This window comes from Limanda limanda, chromosome 7 (genome assembly GCF_963576545.1).
Source record: "Limanda limanda chromosome 7, fLimLim1.1, whole genome shotgun sequence".
NCBI lineage: Eukaryota > Metazoa > Chordata > Actinopteri > Pleuronectiformes > Pleuronectidae > Limanda > Limanda limanda.
This window is the reverse complement of record NC_083642.1, coordinates 16,906,156-16,926,148: the sequence shown is the minus strand read 5'-3', so window position 1 is coordinate 16,926,148 and position 19,993 is coordinate 16,906,156. Positions and strand designations below refer to the sequence as shown.

The 19,993-nt window shown below is 45.0% G+C and overlaps 1 protein-coding gene across 1 annotated transcript in view; it reads right to left on the bottom strand.

The window, feature by feature from the left end:
- casz1 (castor zinc finger 1) overlaps positions 1-14,654 on the bottom strand; it is a 44,176-nt gene extending 29,522 nt beyond the window's left edge. The window contains exons 1-2 of the mRNA XM_061075377.1: positions 14,576-14,654; positions 38-598 (exon numbers count right to left, since the gene is read on the bottom strand). Of these exons, the coding sequence (XP_060931360.1) occupies positions 38-598; positions 14,576-14,654 (640 nt within the window). The remainder of the gene's footprint in view (positions 1-37; positions 599-14,575) is intronic.
- Positions 14,655-19,993: the final 5,339 nt, after the last annotated feature.

Sequence of the window (19,993 nt, the reverse complement as noted above, 5' to 3'; positions counted from 1 at the left end):
GTCTCCATGAGAGGGAGGACAGAGGGGCAGAACGTACCTGGAGAGGAGAACGGTGCTTGGCGACTCGGGGCCTCGCTCGGTGGCACGAAGGCGTTGTCTTTTGGAGGCCTGTCTTCACCTTCTTTGTCGTCATGGTAACTGCCATCTTGAGACCCGGCCACAGGCTCCGCCTCCTCTGCATTGTCTTCATCGTCGCTGCAGCCTTTGGGCTGTAACATGTACACGCCCTCGGGAGGGCCGTCTTCGTCATTGCTGACTTTGATTTCGCGCTCCTGCTCGTCCTCGGGAGCCGGCGGCTCGTCGCCGTACTCGCCGTTGACCCACTTCTCGATGGCCTCGCGTCTCTTCTGGTCCTCCTCTAGGCTCTGATTTAGGCTCAGGCTCTCGGGGAAGTTGGTCTCATTGTCGTCGTCGTGGGAACTGCCACGCTCGCTGTTTTCTGCTACACTCTGGTCTCCCTCTGCATTCTGGGAGCTGCTGTCGAACACCACCTGGCGGCTCAGCTTGGCACAGATAGCGTTGAGTTTTAGGCCACCTTTTCTTTTGGCGGCCATCTTGGGTTTTCCTGAGGTCGTTTCAGTGCATAAACTCCTTTCAGCTGTTAGAAACAAACAAAAAATAACAAAATACACATTACAATAGTGAAACCAAATCGGTTACAGTTTGAGAAAAAACGTAACTCCCTCCACATGAGGCGCAGAAATGCTTTGAGTATCACCAGAAGCAGCTTTGAAGCTGCTTTTCCACGTCAGTAACTTGTACTGATTTAAAACATCACAATGGAAAAACAAACTGCCATAGAACAACAGCGACCGCTGCTATTAATAACATACAAGAACACTTAACAAAAACAGCACAAGACTACAAGGACACACTGAGATACTGTACATATCTTTCTAAGTCACACCTCTTCGGTCAGCTCTGACGTAAACGCAGTGGTGGGAAAAAAAGGAGAAAAAAAAGGTGCAGGCAGCTGAAACCACAGGCAGATAGGTATCAGACCCCCTACGGTACTACAAGCAGCAGATACACGGCTACATAATCCTTCACATGACAGCGCTATACAGACACCGTGAAATGTTATCTTCACTCTCACCTCAAGAGGCTGTGGTCTTGCCACTGAGTGGGGGGCTGCTCAGCGTTACAGCTGTCAGAATGCTCTGACCGCTGAGCACTTTTGAGCTTTTTGGACCTTGTTCTCACGTCGGCAATTCAGCAGGATTCGGTTCAATAAACGTCGTAATAATCATTTTATTAACAGCAAAATAACACAACGTGTGTGTGTGTGTGTAAGCTGTTTACACTCTGCTGTCTTTTACTGCTGATCTAACCAAGACAGCGACACAGGTACATCATTCAAACAAATGTTGTAGTTCCTGTGTTTTACATGTCTTTACTTCACAAGACATACTACACAGGCTGAGCGTTTTTTCCCACCGGGCCTCCCTGAACAATAGAGCATGATAGAGTGTGCTTCGGGGCAGGAATGGGTGGCATTATTTCAACCCAAGTGGGGCTATCTTTATAACATGTCCTCTGATGAGGCAGGAACAGCTGCCTGTGGCATTCCAGATCCAGAGCTGCCTTTTTAGGGCAGAAACTCTGTTACCTTTCACTTGATTTCCAGAGCCACCAAAGTTCACCTTCCAACAGCATTTTCCAGACTCAAAATCAAGGCCAGATCTTTATCAGGTTCGTAGGAGTTGGAGAAGGAAGAGGTGGCCCTGAGTTACACAGTATTTATGATAAATTAAAAAAAAGTTGTTCACTTGTGTTCAGATTTTTATTAAGCAGAGTCTCAGCTTTGTCAGTTGAGGCTCTGTGGAAACTGATAAATGCCAAATAACAGAGGAGACATTTCCTCTTAGTTGTATTGAATTTGAACTCAGCTGCACTGTGAGTAAGATAATAGACCAGGCCGAGCTACGGACACACCATCCGAACACAGAGAAATGTACAATATCAGAGGTAACAAAGTTCTATCTTAAAGATTCAATTCACTTTCTACAACAATGAGAACGAGCCCCTTAATTTTCCCTCGGCCATAAAGCCAAGCACAATCATGTGTGAGCCATTGCCGGCATTATGTAAATAACGCTGGTGCAACATAAAATCCTGTTTTCATTTTCTTTTGCAAAGCTGTGGAATCATTAGAGGATATACAATTTGAAGGAGTTTACGGATCACAATGCACCCCCTGCCCCCCACACATGCTTTCTCAGTTACTGTATTTACATTGCAGGCTTCCTCTCTGAAACAATGACTCCAGGAATTATGTAGTTTTGAGGCGGTCATATATCAGCGGCACATTACCGTACAATTTAGTGTTAGACAATTGCAGGCAGGGGTGAAAGGGTCACCTTTTAGAAGACAGCAATTTGAAAAAAAAAAAAAAAAAATCAGCTGGAAAAACTATTAGGAAGGAGAAGCCATAAATGTTCAAGTTATATATATATATATATATATATATATTTTAGAAATACTCTCCAAAGGAAGATTGAGGTCATTTGGGTGTTGCAGAGGAGGTCGTTTTTTCTTCTGTTTACCGTGTTCAGTATTTCATGCTTTAACTACTGATTTCCTTTCTATTGCAATCTCAAGCTCCTTGTAGGAAATGACCCCTACACAGTTGTTTCTTTCCATTAGTGCCTTTTCACTTATACTTTTTTCTTAACAATTATAAAAGAGGGCCGAGTGAAACCGTTTCAGGCCTGCAGCTCAATTAATAGACATCTTAAACACACATCTAGTGTGTTGTTTTAAAGGTGAAGCCTTCTTTAAAACAAATTTGATATTGCGAGCTTCCCCCGAGAAGGGACACGCTACGGTTCGATGGTTTACGGAGGCTGTCTAAACTATTATTTATGCTGCGGGTTTTGTCCTCAGCAGCTTTTTTGCCACTGCTTTCAATTGAGATTGCTATGGTAACAGTAAGCTGTTTACCTCAAGTCGTTTGTGTGCATGATAGCGTACAATGAGATAAAATCTGTGGGGACCTACATGAAAGAACAACTTTTCCCTCTGGGAGCGACTCCCCCACCTCCCAGAGAGTCCAGTAAGCATTCTGCCTTATTAATGAATATCAGACAGAAAAACAACGCTGTCACACGCGCCGGACATTATTTACACTTCTGTTTTAGCCTGGTGTGCTAATTGTCAAGGAGGAGACACCTCAGTAAGCACGGCGCGGAGGAAAAAACAGGCAGGTTTTTCGAACGCGAACACAACAGCTGAAACTAATTTTTCCGACTGCTTACGTTAACTGTGACACTATTTTTACTGGAAACTGTGCAGGGCCACAGTGGAGCGCGGCGTGCTGTCTGTATAAGGCCAAAAACCTGAGGAAAAAAGTCAAGAAAGTATTTTGAATACATTTGGACCAGATCAGGTTCTTTTTCATCTTCAGTCAAAAAGAAGTGCATCATCCAGTTCTTCAGGGCCCTGTTTCTTGTCAGTGCTGGGTTGACACGGCTTGTGTTCAAGCACTGCCGCACTGACAAACACACTCTTCCACCGCTCCAAACCCCACAGGTCTTGTTGGTTTTTTGATGCAGACTCTCTGTTTGTGTGCCAGAATGATATCATGCCCAATCAAGTGGTGTTTCAAATCCTAATAACGCTGTTGGAAGTGCATTATTTGTGTGAACGTGCGCAGAATATAATCAAGGCAGCTCCGGGTAAGGGGTTGTGGGAGTTAACCACAGTTGGAAGACCGCGGGCTTTACCTCTCCCTGACATACTAGACGAGGCGGCTTACGTCCAAGAAGCGTTTGTAATCATGGTATGGAAATTGTAGAATTACATTTACAACATATAGAGAATTATTTAACCTGGCTTTATTGTTCATTCTAAATGCAGTGCCTCGCCGTAAACACACGGACTCCCTGCAGCGCTGTCAGTTTGTGCGGAGCGAGCCAGCACGCAGGAGGGTCTGTATATAAGGGAGGTAGATATTACTTGTTTAAACTGAAGCTTATCTCTTCACCTAATCAAACACAGGTACGGGGCTCGTTGTAGATTCCTGCTGAGTTTCAACATGACTGACACGGGGACAAACCCCCCGCAATATCAGGACTTAATTAATACAAACAGGGTCTGGGAGACGTCTGCTCAGCTCAGGATTATTTTACAATATGCGGAGGTAGAGTTTCTCCAGCTCTTTAAAAAAGCGTAGTTATAACTTTATGAACCTTTGGCAGATTAATCGACGAGGCTGCAGCTCCCTGTGTGGAGCTCAGTGAACCTTTTGTGTCTGTGGCTCTCCGGGGAGATGTACGTGCGAGAGAGTCAGTGTGCGTGCGTGTTTCAGGGAAATCATTGAGCCACGCAGGCAAACATGCACAGACACACTCGAAATTACCATGTTTTTATTTTTGTAAATTTAGGTCTCGCAGGAAGAGAGTGTTTTCCTCTTCTCTCTCTTCCTCTGTCTCTCTCCCCTGCATGGTAGAGAGGTTGCGGCAGACGCAGGGAAGTCAAGCGGAAAGCCACTGATGGACAACTACGCCACGACACCCAGACCCCAGCATCTGGCCCCTCTCTCATTTTTATTACACAAGAATAACAATAAGCAGGTCGCCGACCCCGCTGTGAGATTTTGCCACAGTTTCCTAACAGTCGGTGCAGCCTATGCTGAGAAATTTCCATTTTTCCGCATGCATATTTAATTGAGTTTTGTCCCAGTGGTGCGGAAATGATTTGTTTTTTGCTCTCTGTTCACTTGACTCCTCTTCGGAGTCGCTAACCCTGATTAAGACGTTCCCGTTAATTTCCCAGCGCACACCTTTTTTTTGTGCATTAATGGTTCTGATCGTCTAATTAAAACTTCTCAGCTCGGCTGCTGATCACCGCTCGTTGTGCCTCTGACCTGAAGTTTTAATTGCCGCATCAGAAGCGATAATAATAATTTTGAGGTTCTGATGATTAAAAACAATGCCATTGCCAACTAGTTGATAGATGTGGGTTTGGGGGTGGGCACATCTGAGGGGAAGTTTATGGAGAGAAGGGATTTAGAAAAAAGGGGGCTGTAAAGACGGGTACACGACCGAGGAGCAAGAGGGGTGGGGGGGTGGGGGGGGTAGACTGCTGTGGAAAGGGGGTGGCGGAGCATATGGAAATCTCCCAGCCCTCCTGTCCCTCTGAGTCTTCCTGACAAGACAGTTTTGGCTGGGGCTGGGACTAAGCTTTCCCCACCTCAAATCTAAATCTGCCACTGACTGATCCACTTTAGAGCTCTACTCACTTGGCAGGTTTGCCAGGTTGGGGACAAGACGGAAAAAGAGGGAGCGCGATAAAGGCATATAAAAGATGACGACAGTCCAATAGCCTGTGCTTATTTTCATAAAAAGATAATAACACAGTAGGTGCAGCACAAAAGGCACATTGTTCATTTAGTGACTGAATGGAAAAAAGGAATCTACAGTGTCTGTTGTCTCAGTCATAAAAGGCGATACTGATGAGATATATACGAGATGGGGAATACTGTGAAAACAGGAGAAGTGAGTTGCTTGTGATCTTCTTTTAAACAGTACTTTCACACTGTACTTTACAGATCACATAAACTGTGTGGGGATGATAGGAAATGATTCAGGCATGAAGAAGAGAGAATGTGCAGCCGGAAAACTGCCACCAGCACCCATCTGTCACATTTTGTTCTTTTTTAACCACTGGATTTCTAATGGATTTTTTTAGGTTCCACTACAGGATCAATGTTGTGCTGCAAAGCATACTGTACATGCATGCACACACAAACACACACACACACACACACACACACACACACACACACACACACAGTACACAGACACATGGGCGTACAATCAGGAGGTAGCTGTCTTCTCTCCCTCTGCCCCCGACCCTCCCCCTGTCTCTCTCTCTCACAAATCTATTTTATTATTAATCAGTTGGTTGCACATCTGCCTGCTTGTTGTTTTTTTTTCTATCAATAAAGCACTTATTGCTTTTAGTCTAGAATGTGACCTTGCACACTGTGTACTGTCTTTCTGGGGGTGCCGACCTTGAAGGACCCGTTTGGACTATTTCACTCTGGCTCCGTCCACGGGCTGTTATCAAATACGAGCCCTCAGCCAAGTGCCACGCTCCTCTCACACTGCTGCAAAACACAAACAAGACGCTGCAGGACAAAGGCAGACACAAACGGCCCAAGTAACACACACACACACACACACACACAGTGAGACTGCACAGGACAATGGCTGAAGAAAACAATGTATATTTCAAGTGCAGACGGAAGAGGAAAGACGTTGAACTTGAGGGCAATCAGACAGGAAAGTTGAAATCGTAGGACAAATACGCCCTCCGCCTTCATCACAAACAGGGTAATTATGGTGTTTTCCACAGCAGAGGACAAGCATCCTAAAATGGTCTAAGGGAGTAAAAATATATATAACACTATCCGACATGAGTGACATGATCCATTCTGACAACCACATACCAAAACAGGCAACTTTTATTCAGTTTGCTGCTCAGGGTAATTCATGGGACACTCGGCTAACTTGTTAAAATTGTACACGAAATCTGGACCCACAGCTGGCACCAGATGACGACTTAATTTGTAAGTGTTCCTGTGGAGCCGGGCAAAACTTTGCTTAAAAAAATACAGCCTCGTGCTTCTATGTCCTGAAACCAGGAGAATGTATTCCTGCAGCTTTATTTTGAAGCTCGGCTCTCTACTTGCACTCCCAGTCTTTTTCAGACACTGGGAGTGCAATTTGATGAGCCAACCACCGTGGTGAATGAGCAGACGACCCCTGTGTCCCTCCCTGGTGGTTGCTGTTCTTGGTGCCGCATGCAAGGCAGTGTGGGTAGTTTAGTGCAGAGGGGGCTCGGCGGTGCACCTCTAAAGGGCCCTTGAGCTAATATCTGTACAGATTAACTGCTTCAGTTGTATTTTGGTCACGGGGATTTCTTGTTGCCTTTGTGGCTTCTTGGGAGATGAGCATGTGTGTGTGTACGTGCTCACACTGTTGTTTAGTTTTCACACTTTCTCGTGCAGCAAAGTGCGCGGCCTACTTGCTGTAAAGTTCAGGAGCCCGTGGATTGGCTTGTGTAACTCCTGGGCATTATCTTTAGGGCCGTACTGTATTTAATTTACCAGAATCCGGCGCTACACTGCTGAGTAAGTCATCCCCATCCTCTTACCTTCACCTACCCCTCTACCCATCTCTCCACAGGACACACGCGCACACACACACACACACACAGTGTCAATCCTCCAGGGTAAACTCAGCACACGCCGCTCCATTAGTTATCAATTAAGTCTGGAAATCTCCACCTGGCTTACACACTCTCTCTCACACACACACACACACACACGGATGAAGTGGGCCCCTCTCAACAGGAAGTTGAGGAGAGCGTGTCTTATTTGACTGCGGGTGTGGGTGATACGGAGTGTGTTTGTGTGTCCGCGCGGGTGGCACTTTTGTCCATGAGGTTAACCTTGATATGAGGCCCTGTCAGGCCAGATAATGTCAATCAATGACAAGCCCTCACAGATAACCCCTAATGTGAAGCCTAAAAAGCAAAGCTGTTTAGATCTTTAGACATGCCCCCTTTCAACAGCATATGAATTGCATTACAAGGAAATGAGCTGTGGCATTTCTTTAATAAGACTCTTAAGACATCTTGACAGCATATAGGGCACTCTGCCGTTACAAAAAATTAAATAAAGCCCCGCTGACAAAGCCCCCGTACACGAGGCAGCGTTCTGATGGGCAGATCCAAGTCCCTGTTAAGTGGAGGACATGAAGAGAGAAAAAAATGTCTTTATTTTTTCTCAAGCTCCCGGGGACTTCTTAATTGATTTCCAAGGTTATGTTTCAAATTTGTTTTTCAAGATAAGGGGGCCTGGTGAATGAGTGAGTTTTTCAAGCTATTTCCCTAAACTCGGTGTCGTTCGGATCGTTTGCATGAGATGTCGCCGACCTCCTTCTGTCTCACACCTTCTACCTCTTCTTCCCTTGCTCTCTCCTTGAAAAGAAGGAGGTAACATTAACCCCCAAAAAGTATGTATTTCCAGACAGGATGCCTGAGCTGACAACATCGATCCCTGGCTACCATTAAAACATTTGCTCTGCCTGACAGACTTTTCCTCTTTCGGACTTTATATGCGCTGGAGTGAATCACAGGTGCCTGTTAAAATGTCATCTTGGACAGGTTGTCTACCTGTCCGACAGTGACCCACGGCTCGCTCAACGGCGGAGGCTTTTTCAGACTTACTTTTTATCAAATTCTGCCCTTTCAATATTCAACGTATTTTTCCTATGGAGCGCAATTAAACTTTGATCACAATATATTCTTTGCAGGGCCATGAGAGGAAGTGATGAGAGTGAGTCTTCCTGCTCGTGGGATTTGCATTTTATACCCCCGTGGCTGTGATTCTCTTGCCAGAACTTTAGTTTGTTATCTTTTTACTTCTTCGGATAAGCCGGATGGAAGTGACAACGTCAGGGTTTCCATGATACACGACATTGTGAAGAATGTGTGTGGCCATATGCTGCTGGGGACGTGCGAGTATGTGCACAATCCACTGTAAACACATATGTTAAGTGGCTGAAACAAATATAAAGTGTGGTTGTTGGTGTGCATGTGTGTTGCACGCCTGCTTGCAGGGTGTTGTAGACAGACATTGTGCTTGTGTGCTCTTTCTGCTTCTCTCTGTCTCGTGGCTGCAGGTCACATCATTTGCTCTGAGACACACACACACACACACACACACACACACACAGTGAAAGGAGCACACTGACATTACTACACACTCAGGAGAACCTGATCCACACTGAGGATAAACACACCGGTGTGTCAGTGACAGCGCTAAATCAGCTTGCTTTAGCGAAAAGTTCAATGTGAACTGGAGGCGGAACTAAACGCGGCAGTTTTCACCTAAAACGGAAACATTCTTGTTTCTGGGAGTTCAGTAGAGGGAGGAATGTGCTGTGGCTGAATCTGAAGACGGGATAAAACAACACTCACAATAAGGCAGGAAAAAAAAGAGTAAAATGACTGTGAAACGATGAAACATGCAAAGCTGCTTTACAGGAAAAAAAAAAAAGAATGCTGTCTATTTTTGGTCTCAGTATACAAAAGGAAGTTCACTCAAACAAATAAATTTGCTTTTGATAAAACCACCGCCACTACTTTTGCATTCTACACCAAACCCACTTTGTTTGCTGCATCTTTATCTTCATGACTTCCCATGTTTGTGAGAAGCCACTCACTAAATTGTCGAGCGCAAGCAGCTGAAGGTTTTCAAACGCCGCCGTGTTGACGGCTTAAAATGTAATTTTATTTTAAAAGTGACACGTTAAAGGAAAGCCTCAGAAGTGAACACGGAGCGCTTGCCTATTTGCGCTGTATCCAGCTGCCCGTTTTACATTTCTGCAACATTAATATTCCTCTTATTATTATTTTAAAGTGAAAACGGATACTCTGTTGAAGTGCAAATCTGATGAATTACGCGAGCAGATTGCTGCTATTAATTATTAAAATCTATTTTATAAATATTCAGGTCTGTCATGCATCTAATAATGAACGCTTTAGAGGAGGTTACTTCCCGTGCGCATTCTAATGTGTCAGAAATATCACTTTTAATCACGCTCGTGTCAGCGAGTGCTGGGTTTGAAGCCGCCGAAAAAACCGAACAAATCAAGGAAACTCAGCCGAGCTACTACTGTGCTCATCACAGCTCATCCGCTCCTGCTGTTTCGCGTGATCCAACTTCTTCTCCTGCCCCGTCTAAAGAGGTGGCGAACACCTCTCTCTGCTTCCCGCTGCATTCTTACTGTGGTAATTTGAATGGAGAATAATGCATCGGCAGCACTCTACCTTCTGGACACACCTAGTCCCAGCGCTACGGCTGCCATATGCTCTGTTGATACATATTCATAACACTTTCTCGTGTGTTGAGTGTCGGTGTGCAGCGAGGCTTAAATGAGTGTCTCACAACTTCAAATGGGAAGGGGAGAAAAGGAAAAGGGCACAAAGAAAAGTTGGACTGCTCTTCCCCTTTTTTTTCCCGCCTCCGTTTCTTCCTCCCTCTTCTGCAAAGACAAGTTTGGCTTTCGTGAGCTTGCGCTGGAGGCTGTGGATTTTCAGGACTATCTGCTAGATGCTGTGAGAGGCGGCAACTGTCAACATGGCCAAATAAACTGCGCTGTCAGGTGGTCGGTCTCCCTGGTGGGGCGACAGTCGGTGGCACTTTACCACGACCCCATACACTCCGGCAGTATATACATGTGCTGCACAGAGCAATCAAGCACACACACACACACAGACACACTCACACACACACGCACTCTGAAGCACTCCAAGATTAACGCTGTCAGAGCTACAATGATACCCCATCATTATCTGCACACGGGGCCTCCTTTGTGCACTTGCTTGCCTCACTGTCCTCTCCGCTGCTTCTCTATGGAAGTACTAATTACTAGAGCTAATATTTCTTGCTCTCCGTGCCTCCAACTGCCTTCAACTTCCCCATTATTTCTTCCACTTTTACAGTGTTCTCAAAAGCCTTGCCAGACTTTTGCCAACTGGTGGCACAGCTGAACGTTTGCCAATGTTGACGGCAGCAGGTGTGCGACTCACTGTGTTTGTGTGAGTGCTGTATTATGAGATTATTTGTGCAATAAAGGCCCAGTGTGGTATCCCAGTTTCAAATCAGTCCTCTGGGTCATTGTTGTACAACAAGAGAGAAATGTTTGACGTACCGGTGCCGCATCTGTTGTACTATACATTGTTGGTTCAACACGCCGGGATCAGAGTGATGCTCCCTCTTGCATAGCATTTTTCATTACCAATAATGCTCGTACTCTTTGGCTTTCTTCTTCCTCTCCCACTGGAACTATGGCTTTATCAAAGGTGATTGCTTGCTCAGGCGCATTTTCTCAAACGTCTTCTTCAGCCAACCATTTCCCAAGTTGCTCTCGGGTAAACGTCACTCATAAAAACCGGGGAAGATTTGATGGCGAGATCAAAAAGAGAGGAAGGACAGCAAGGAGAGCAGGGAGATGGGGGAGAAAAAGGGGAACGATAACCCTCCTCCCCCATCGAGCGCCAACGAGTGCTGAGGGTAATTCCTCCAAGCAGGGCCTGTGTTTTCAGACGCAAATACAACAAAACGCCGGGTGCTGCCATGAGACATCAAAATGGGCGATTTTGACTTCAGAGGGTCTTCAGATGCTTGAGGAGTTGTCAGTGTCGGGCCAGTGGGACTGAACAGAGAGAACAGAAGGTACCAGCAGGCTGTTAACAACCAATACGGGAACCACGCCAGAAAGGCCGTCTCCTCCCAAAATGCCAGTCGGCACCAGATCAGTAAAGGCTTCCACCATACTGTAATTTCCCACCTGAGCACTTTCATCTTCTGAGAGGGAAATGGCTTGAAAGTTTATCAGCTGCTGTACGTCTGCTATTTATTGTACCATTGGGATAACATGCTGAATTCCACAGGTAGGTGCCATAAAGGCAAAAAACAAAACCACACACGTCGACCTTTCTGAGGCGACTGAGGGCTTCAACAGGTGTCTTGAAAGTAGGATGTTTTATGTCCTTGGCCTTAAAGAGGGATTTTCATCAGCAAATCAAAGACTCGCTTCGTTTTTTCTGAGACCTGAGTTGTGTTGTGACACGCCGAGAGGGACGTCCGCATTTTCTCTGGTGTTGTTCTCGCTCATTCTTGGAGCATTAGGCTCACTCTAAATAGCCTCAAGGAGATTAGGCTGGCTCATATTCAAATGCGCATTTCTTCTAAAACCCACTCCACGAGTGGGCCAAGCAGATCAGCACAGGAGCATGGTGAGACGATAGTCAGAGTAGATTCTGTCACGTATAAATCAGGTGGGGAGGGAAAGAGACAGAGAGGAAGAGGGAGAGAGAAAGGCTGAGGTAAAAGACAAACAAGTGTTGGCTCTGCTATATGAGTTTAGTTAGCTAGAGAGTTAGTGCATGAGTTATGGCTAGCGAAGGGCTGAGGGACGCTGTATTTATGAGGGGACTGAGTGAGTGTTAAATCCCTGGTAAGAAATAAAGTCGTCCTTGAGCGAACAGGGGAAACATTTCACTCAGTCTAAGAGGTGCCTTGAAAAAAAATGAAAGCCATCCCTCTTCCCGGGGAAACACTCTTCCGTATTCCCCTAAAATTGCTTTATTCCGTAAAAACGCCATAGATCACATCCCAGTGGATTGAGTCTCACATTTGAATAGAGAGGAGGATTCTCCATGTGCATGATATCAAGGAGTTCACGAGCCAACCGAAGGGAAAGAATCTGATGCTCCTGAAATTGCATGAGGATTTTCTGAGGGATCTTTGGCTGAGGGGGGCTGCCAAAACACACAGTGCACTTGTTGCAGTGCAAGGGTTCATCCAAGAGAAGTTTTCCATCTTGGTTTACCCAGGAAAAAGAAGGTTTTTATCTTTTCCGTTCAAATATTTGAATTTAGCTTTTTAAAGGAATCCTTCCTTTAAACCCACATTTTTCATTCTTTAAGAAACTTGCACTGTTGAATGGAGTTAAAAATCCAAGAAAAAAGAAGTGCATGAAAGATAAAGCTTCACATCCAACTCGAAGTCAGTCCTCTCTCCAAACCCCTGCAGTAGTAATAACAATTATTACTTAAAAAGGCTATATTTTTGCATTAACTTAAAAGGCTATATCTTTTTCTTCCCTTCCAGCCTGTGCGGCCTCACTTACCCTAAGTATCTTCATAAATCACCAGTTACTGTTAACATGTACTCCACAATTCAGTCATCAATCTCCTACCAGGTCAGAGTGAAAACAGAGGGGGAAATGTCTGCTTAGTAAAATGTCTCTCTCGTGAATGGTGCTACCACCACCCACTACTCAAACACACACACGTAATGCAAGAGCACACACACTCTCACACACACACACACACACACACAGCCAGTTAAATAACAAACACACGCGCCCGGCACACAGCAACCGGAGCAGCCCTATGGGACACAGGAGCGGTTGCCAGATCGCCACGGTAACGCAAGCCAAATTCAATTCTGACTTCACCTTTCACTCGGGAAGCTGGTTCCATTTGTTATAAAAACAAATAAACAGCAAGCATGAAGTCAGAGCTGGCCAACTTCCGCCTCGTCTTTCTTTTCTTTTTCTTTTCTTTTTTCCTGTGGGCCTTAACAAGAAAAATCAGGCCCAAGCTGTTTAAGAGACAGACACCCACAGGGCCGCATGTAAATCTGTGTTTATGTTCACACACACAGTATTTATTTAACCAAAAGGAGAAAATCTAATCATACACAAGGAGAATTATTCCTTTCAGAACTGTGTCTCCAGCAGGGAGAGAAGGATTCTTTAGCCTTTTCTCAACAGACAGTGTTTACATCAGCAGAGTGGAAAATCCCTCCGATGACAAACCTCTCCATCACAACATCTGTATCTAAACAGACAAATCAATCGGGACCAACACCGCAAATTACGGCATGTCTGATCTGAAAACATCTGCACTTTACATTAGAGTGCACGGATTATGGTGCTTTTTAATTATTTCTATTTTGAACCTTCTGAATGTCACATTTAGATCTTTTTATTTCTGTTTCCAATTAAAAATGAAAAGAATTTGTATTTCTTCAATGACCTGAAAAGTGCTTCTTGATAAAAACTATTAGTATGGAATTAAGTAACGTGCAGAGTATTAATGTCTTAACACAGTAGTAACATCAAAATATAAAAAAATATTTAAATAAAAGTTATTTAAAAAGTACAAATTTGAAAATATCAGAAGTAAAAATAAATCAATGGTTTTATGGATTATGAAAGATAAATGAAATATATGAAATATAAATAGTTAGTGAAAATATTTTAGTGTGGTAGCTGGTTGAAGCTGAGCTTAATAAAACTACATAAAACTACTTTATCAACTGCTGTTGAGGTTCATCTGTAACAATTCACTCTATTTTATAAGTCCACAATATCTTATTTAAAATTAAAGCAACTTGTATCTAAATGGAAAATTAACGAAATTAAAGTAAATTCACTTCTCTATGAGACGTGAAAACTGCATTTTAGTTTCTCTGAAATGTCGTAAAATAAAAGTAATAAATAAAAAAAGTGTCACATGTAAAAGTGGAACTGCAGAGTGAACAAAAAGTCAACAACAAAACTTTTGAGGAAGCAACAAACTATCAAAACTACTTCAACACATTCAGTGCACGATATGTGCAAATGTGCATCTCTAGTTAAAAAATGTCCCAAAAAATAAACATTACACCTGCTCTGTTTCCTCTCACTCGCTCTCTCTCTCTCTCACACACACACACTTTGACAGCACCCACCACATCACTACACATGCGTGCCTGACTCATGCCAACTGCAACTAGTAGCAGTCCCGTTCACCTCGAGGTAGCACTCAACCCCAATGTGTGTGTGTGTGTGTGTGTGTGTGTGTGTGTGTGTGTGTGTGTGTGTGTGTGTGTGTGTGTGTGTGTGTGTGTGTGTGTGTGTGTGTGTGTGTGTGAGTGAGTGAGTGAGTGAGGAGGGGAGAGAGGGAGGGAGTGAGAGGCAGAGAGGAAAGTGTGTGAGAGTCTTACCTGGCAGCAGACCGCCCTCTGCGCTCTGTCTCACCTCTCCCTCCTGCCCTGGAAGAATTCTCTCCACAAAGCAAGGCATTTTCTCCTCAACTGCTCTCTGCCAAGCTTCTCTCTCTCTCTCTCTTCTCTCTCTCCCACTCTCCCTCTGTGTCTCCCTCTCCCTCCCTCTCTCCTTCTCACTCCTTTCCTTGTTCCCACTCTGTCCTCCTCTCTTGCTGTCTATATTTCTCCTCCCTCCTTACCCTCCCCCTCTATCCTCCTCTCCACTCCCCCCTCCCTCCCTCGCTCCCTCCCTCCCTGAGCACAGATGTCGAGGCTGTGCAAGTTTACCCACTTTACCGGTAGGGGTCCTTCATCGCCCTTATCCACCCCACAGCCACATGGGGGAACAAAATACACACACACACATACACACATGCGCACGGGCCCCAGGAAGAGAGAGCCACTTAACGGGCTCCCTCCTGTCACTGCTATAAATGAGAGCCCTGTGCCAAAGCAGCATGGCTGTATGAGCTGTGTGCATGTGTTTGCGTGTGTGTGTCTGAGAGAGAGAGATAGAGACCAAGAGAGAGAGAGAGAGAGAGAGAGAGACAGGTGTGAAGTGAGTGATGTGCGCAGGGAGCTGGCCCCTGGCCCTCTCCAGCCCTGTTCGGCTGGGCTCGTCCTGGCTCCTGGCCCCTGGAGTGTTGTACAGTAGTACAGTAGCGGCTCAGACGCACACAAATACACACACACACACACAAGCACACGAACACACAGATTGACTTACAGTGGGTCCCTCAGAGCCAGCAGCCAGAGAGATTGTAGGCCTACACTAGCACACACACACACACACACACACACACACACACTTTGAGTCGTGCACAACACACATACCCACACAGAACAACTGCTGCTGTTTGCTACTGCTGCTGTTGACAGTGATAACATGTGCTTTGTGTCCTGTGTGTGTGTGTGCACAAACACACACAGCGGATGCCTATCGGGTCTCATATTTCAGATCTCTATTCTATCCCGAGTTTTTTTATTTAAAAAAAGAAAACAGTATTCATTGACACTGGCATGTTAGATTTGAAGGCTCTTAGCTAGTGCACAGTGGGGAATTTCTAGTTTCTCTCCTACTTGTGGGGCACTTTTCACATTGCAATATCAATACTGGAGAATATTAGCTGTCCTGCGGAAGAATGTCAGATCTCTGTTACACTTTGAATAAGGTTTGACTCCCCTGGGCAAAAAAAAGCAAAGATCTAATTATCGGAGTCTAAATAAACCAGTAATAATTATCTTCTGGGTGCAACCGCATGTCAACAACAGATTTTAAGATTTTTAATAAGAATAGAATGAAACTAATGTTTAAAAGTAGACAGAAGGGTGTGACGACTCCATAACACCTTATTTGTTTTGTAGGCAGCAAACTAATTTCACCTATGAGACAAAGAACATTTTCATCAAATGTTGAACAGCGTTTATGAAGAATCATATTACAGGAAAATGACAGATCCAGATCAGATCCTGTGCTATTAAAATATTAGATCAGTAATTATGAGGCTGAGCTTTGTGTGAGGACTTGTTTTTCCATTTATTGCCGTGTGGAACAGGATAAGGGTATCTGCATTCAAGACGTGTTGTCCCGGACCTGCTGCTGGTATCATTTGAACAGAGGGTGGATCACCTTTATTTGAGTCAAACAAAGCCTTATAATGACACAAAAATGGCAGTGACTGCTTGACAGACGAGGCTCCAACGCCCAGCCAGGCTGCCGTCAAAACGTTGACAAGGAGTAATAAAGAAAATAGGATGTTAAAATAGCAGGACACGGATGTTGAATAAAGCCACCCGAAAGTGTACATACTTGAAGTGGTGATAAGCTAATGAGGGAAACAGAGCCGGGCTTTTATCACTGTTTGCATCAGTGGGAAATCTCCCTTTAACAGCAGGACTGAAATCAAATATAGGTTTTAAGGCAGTTGAGGGAAAGTCATTTGTATTTACGGGAAATAAGAATGATGCACCAGATCATTATTCCCTCGCTGTGCTAACTAGAACACAGCCCCCTGTATTAGACGTTGGAAGAGCAGCACAAGGACAAGTAAAACATACCTTAAATAGACTACAAATGAAGTCACTTAACACCCACTCGCCTCCCTGCGCCACCCCCTGCTCTGTCTGTCTTCAACAGAAAAAGCCTGTGTTTGACTATCTCTCTCTCAGGTTCATAGTTGTCTTTTGCTTTTTAAACAGCCACCTCGGCTGTCACAGTGCAGGGACGGGCGCATTCCCCTTAAATGGCTCCTTTTGACAACTGATCTGTAAATACAGCCGGATCTGCAACTTCCCCCTTTCTCTTTCTCTCTCTCTCTCTCGCTGTCGCTGCCTGACTTTCTCCCTCCTCGTCTTTGCTCTCCTTCCCTCTGCCCAAACTCCTGCTAGAACAGACACACACACACACACACACACACACGCATGCACGCACGCACGACCGCACGCACAGATCATGAAGGGCTCCCAACGACCCCCCCAACTCATACACACACATGCATGCACGCACACACACTCGCACAAAAAACACAACCATACACACACATTTACCCCCACATCCCCCTCCCAACTTCCCCAACTCCATTCCCCCTGCCTCTATAAAAACACAAATATGCCATAACTCAGGCACTGCTGCCACATAGCCTCCATCTTGCCCTGTACCGGGGAGGGGGAGGCCTCTCAGGAAGGTCACCAACAAATGGTTTTCCGATTCACTGCCCCTGAAATAATTTTGTGTATTAAAACCTGAATCTGCACTTTCTGGCCTGAAAGCTTTTCTAATTATTCCGGTGTCCTTGGGACAGACACAGATCCTTCACACGCCGGGGGAAACAAGCTATAGAGCAACCACTACAGCCACAAACAGCCCTCCACCTCCCTACCTCCCTCTCTCTATCCCTCCATCTCCTCTCCTCTGCTCTCCTCTCCCCGCTTTACAGCCGCCCCCCTCCCCAATCTGTTTTCAAAGCGTGTCTGTCCTTTATTAAATTGTTTTCTTTTCCACATTATCAGTTGCCATGGAGACCTCATCTCTCGGATTATTTGAATTTCATTATATCTATTGATTTGGGAGCATTTCATCTTTTTTATTGTTTTTCTGTCAATTTTCGAAACGAATAACCATCTAATTTGCGTCAGCGCTGATTACGTTCGTCCCTCAATAGAGGTCGGCAGCTGCGCCGGGGAAACAAATCAATGGAAAAACATCATAAAACTCGAAAGTACAATCAACCAGGATATGGGTGACATTCCGTGGATGCTGAAACGAAGTCATCAAAAAATATATACTTTTTTTCCTGCGCCTCTGCATGTGTGGGGGTGCAGTGAGGAGGACACATATGTGTCTGGGCAGATATATTACTATATTTCAAAGGATAATATACTATGGTAAATTTCCATACTGATAACAGCCCCTCCCTGCCTGACCAAAACAAAAAAATGCTTACTGTATCTAAATAATTTATGCAATTTTAGCATTTCTATATAAATTTTTTAATAAGCTGCTTGGAGCAAAGTGGCCATTAACAAAACACACAGCTGTCCAATGGGCTAAGCCCAGCAGATCAATTGCGCTTTTTTATGACATGATAAAATGCTTTTAAAGCAATTTACACAAATATGGAAAAAATGACTTCATGGGCTTCATTTATTCATAAGGACGTGTATTAGAAAAAAAAAAAGTCTTACAAAAGCCAGACAGGAGAGATCGTCCCGGTCCTAACTGGAACGGACTTGCTGCCCTCTCCACAAGGACATAAAGTTTCATTACTGATGCACGCAGTCAAAGGCAATTTAGCAAACACAGTGTGCAAAAGAAAACATCAGCATATTGCAAGTGTTCCTGTATTAGGTGGACCTTGCATGTTGTTTTCCAATTTTTATTCATTTTTGTGGGGGCAGGGTGTGGTGGTGATGGATTTTTTTTCCCTCCCCCCCTGCCAGTGTCACCCTGACCCAAAGCCAAGGGGAGGTAGCCTCGGTGACAGGGACGTGCGCTTTCTGGCCCCAGAAACCAAGTGAAAGTGAAACCATGTGCCAGATGATGAGGCCTTGCAGCGGGACAAATGTGTACATACACCTTCTGCTGTACAGTGATATACAGCACATGACACCCAGATTCATCCTGTGAGAAAACAGGCCTACAAATATTTCAGTGGATCTGATCATTTAGCGTCTTCGAGCAGACGCACATGCACAGACACACACGCATTATGTACAGGAGTACAGATGAGGGGGGGTGGTTAGGCAGGCAGGGCCATTTGGAGGATAATCTTGTTTCAAAGCATCCTCTCTTCATGTGCCGACAATGTGCCTGAGCCACTCCGATGAAGGCCTCGTGTTTGCAACACATGTCAACATTTGACAAAGCATTTCTTTTCCCTCCAACAATATTCTCCTGCTCGGGCCTCTGAAATGAGGGTGCTAACAAATTAGCTTTTTATGTTTATTTGTGTGTGTGTGGGTGTGTCAGTGAGGGAGATCTCATTTTCAAAGGCACCAGTTCTCAACCTGATAGAGAGCAAGAGAAAAAGAGAGGTACAAAGAGAGGAAGAGAGACGGAAGAAAGAAAGGCTGAATGTTTTGGAGTCACGATTCTTCTCCTGATTGCCCTAGCTGTCTCACTTGTGCAAAACATGACCCTCCCCTCCCTCAGCCTCGACAGAAACACGGGCGACTGGATAAACACTATTTTATGCAGTGACTAGATGAATCGCCAGACAGTAATTACAGTCTTCCTCTTGCCTAAACAAAACTCTACTGTACAGGCTCTTTCTCTGACACCAAACTGCAGTAGCACGTACGACAAAACTGCAGGTGTGTGACATGTTTGTCAATGCCTCTCCCAACTGGATAAATATAAATATTAGACCCTGTGACAACAGTGAAATGCTCTCCGCCACTCTCAGCGATGTGTTAATAATCTGGAGCTGAAAGAGGACTTGTTGTTCGGACGGACGGTGTTATCATGTGCAGTCAAACGTTGCCGGGGCCTGGCTTTGTAGAGAAAGTTTGCTGATTTTTTTTTCCGCTACCCCTGCAGATTGTGCTTTCTTCTCCTCGATGTCACAAAAATAACACAGTTGCGTCCCAAACCAAACATTCCCACAGAGGGGCTGGTGGCCGCGCTCTGACGCCGACATGCCCACCACAGAGCGACTCGGCCCCGGCGCCTGTTTAAAAGACATCCGAACTTGATGTGCTGACAAATCCGCTCGGCAAATGAGTTAATTTGTTCGTCTTGCGCAGACGTGTATTGACATTTCAGAAATGAAGATCAATCCTACATCAGTTAGCGATGAAAGCAGCGAAACGCACTCACCCGCTCTTTCTCTTTTTCTATACTAATTTCATCCGGTCTGCAGGCCAGGCCCCACATGC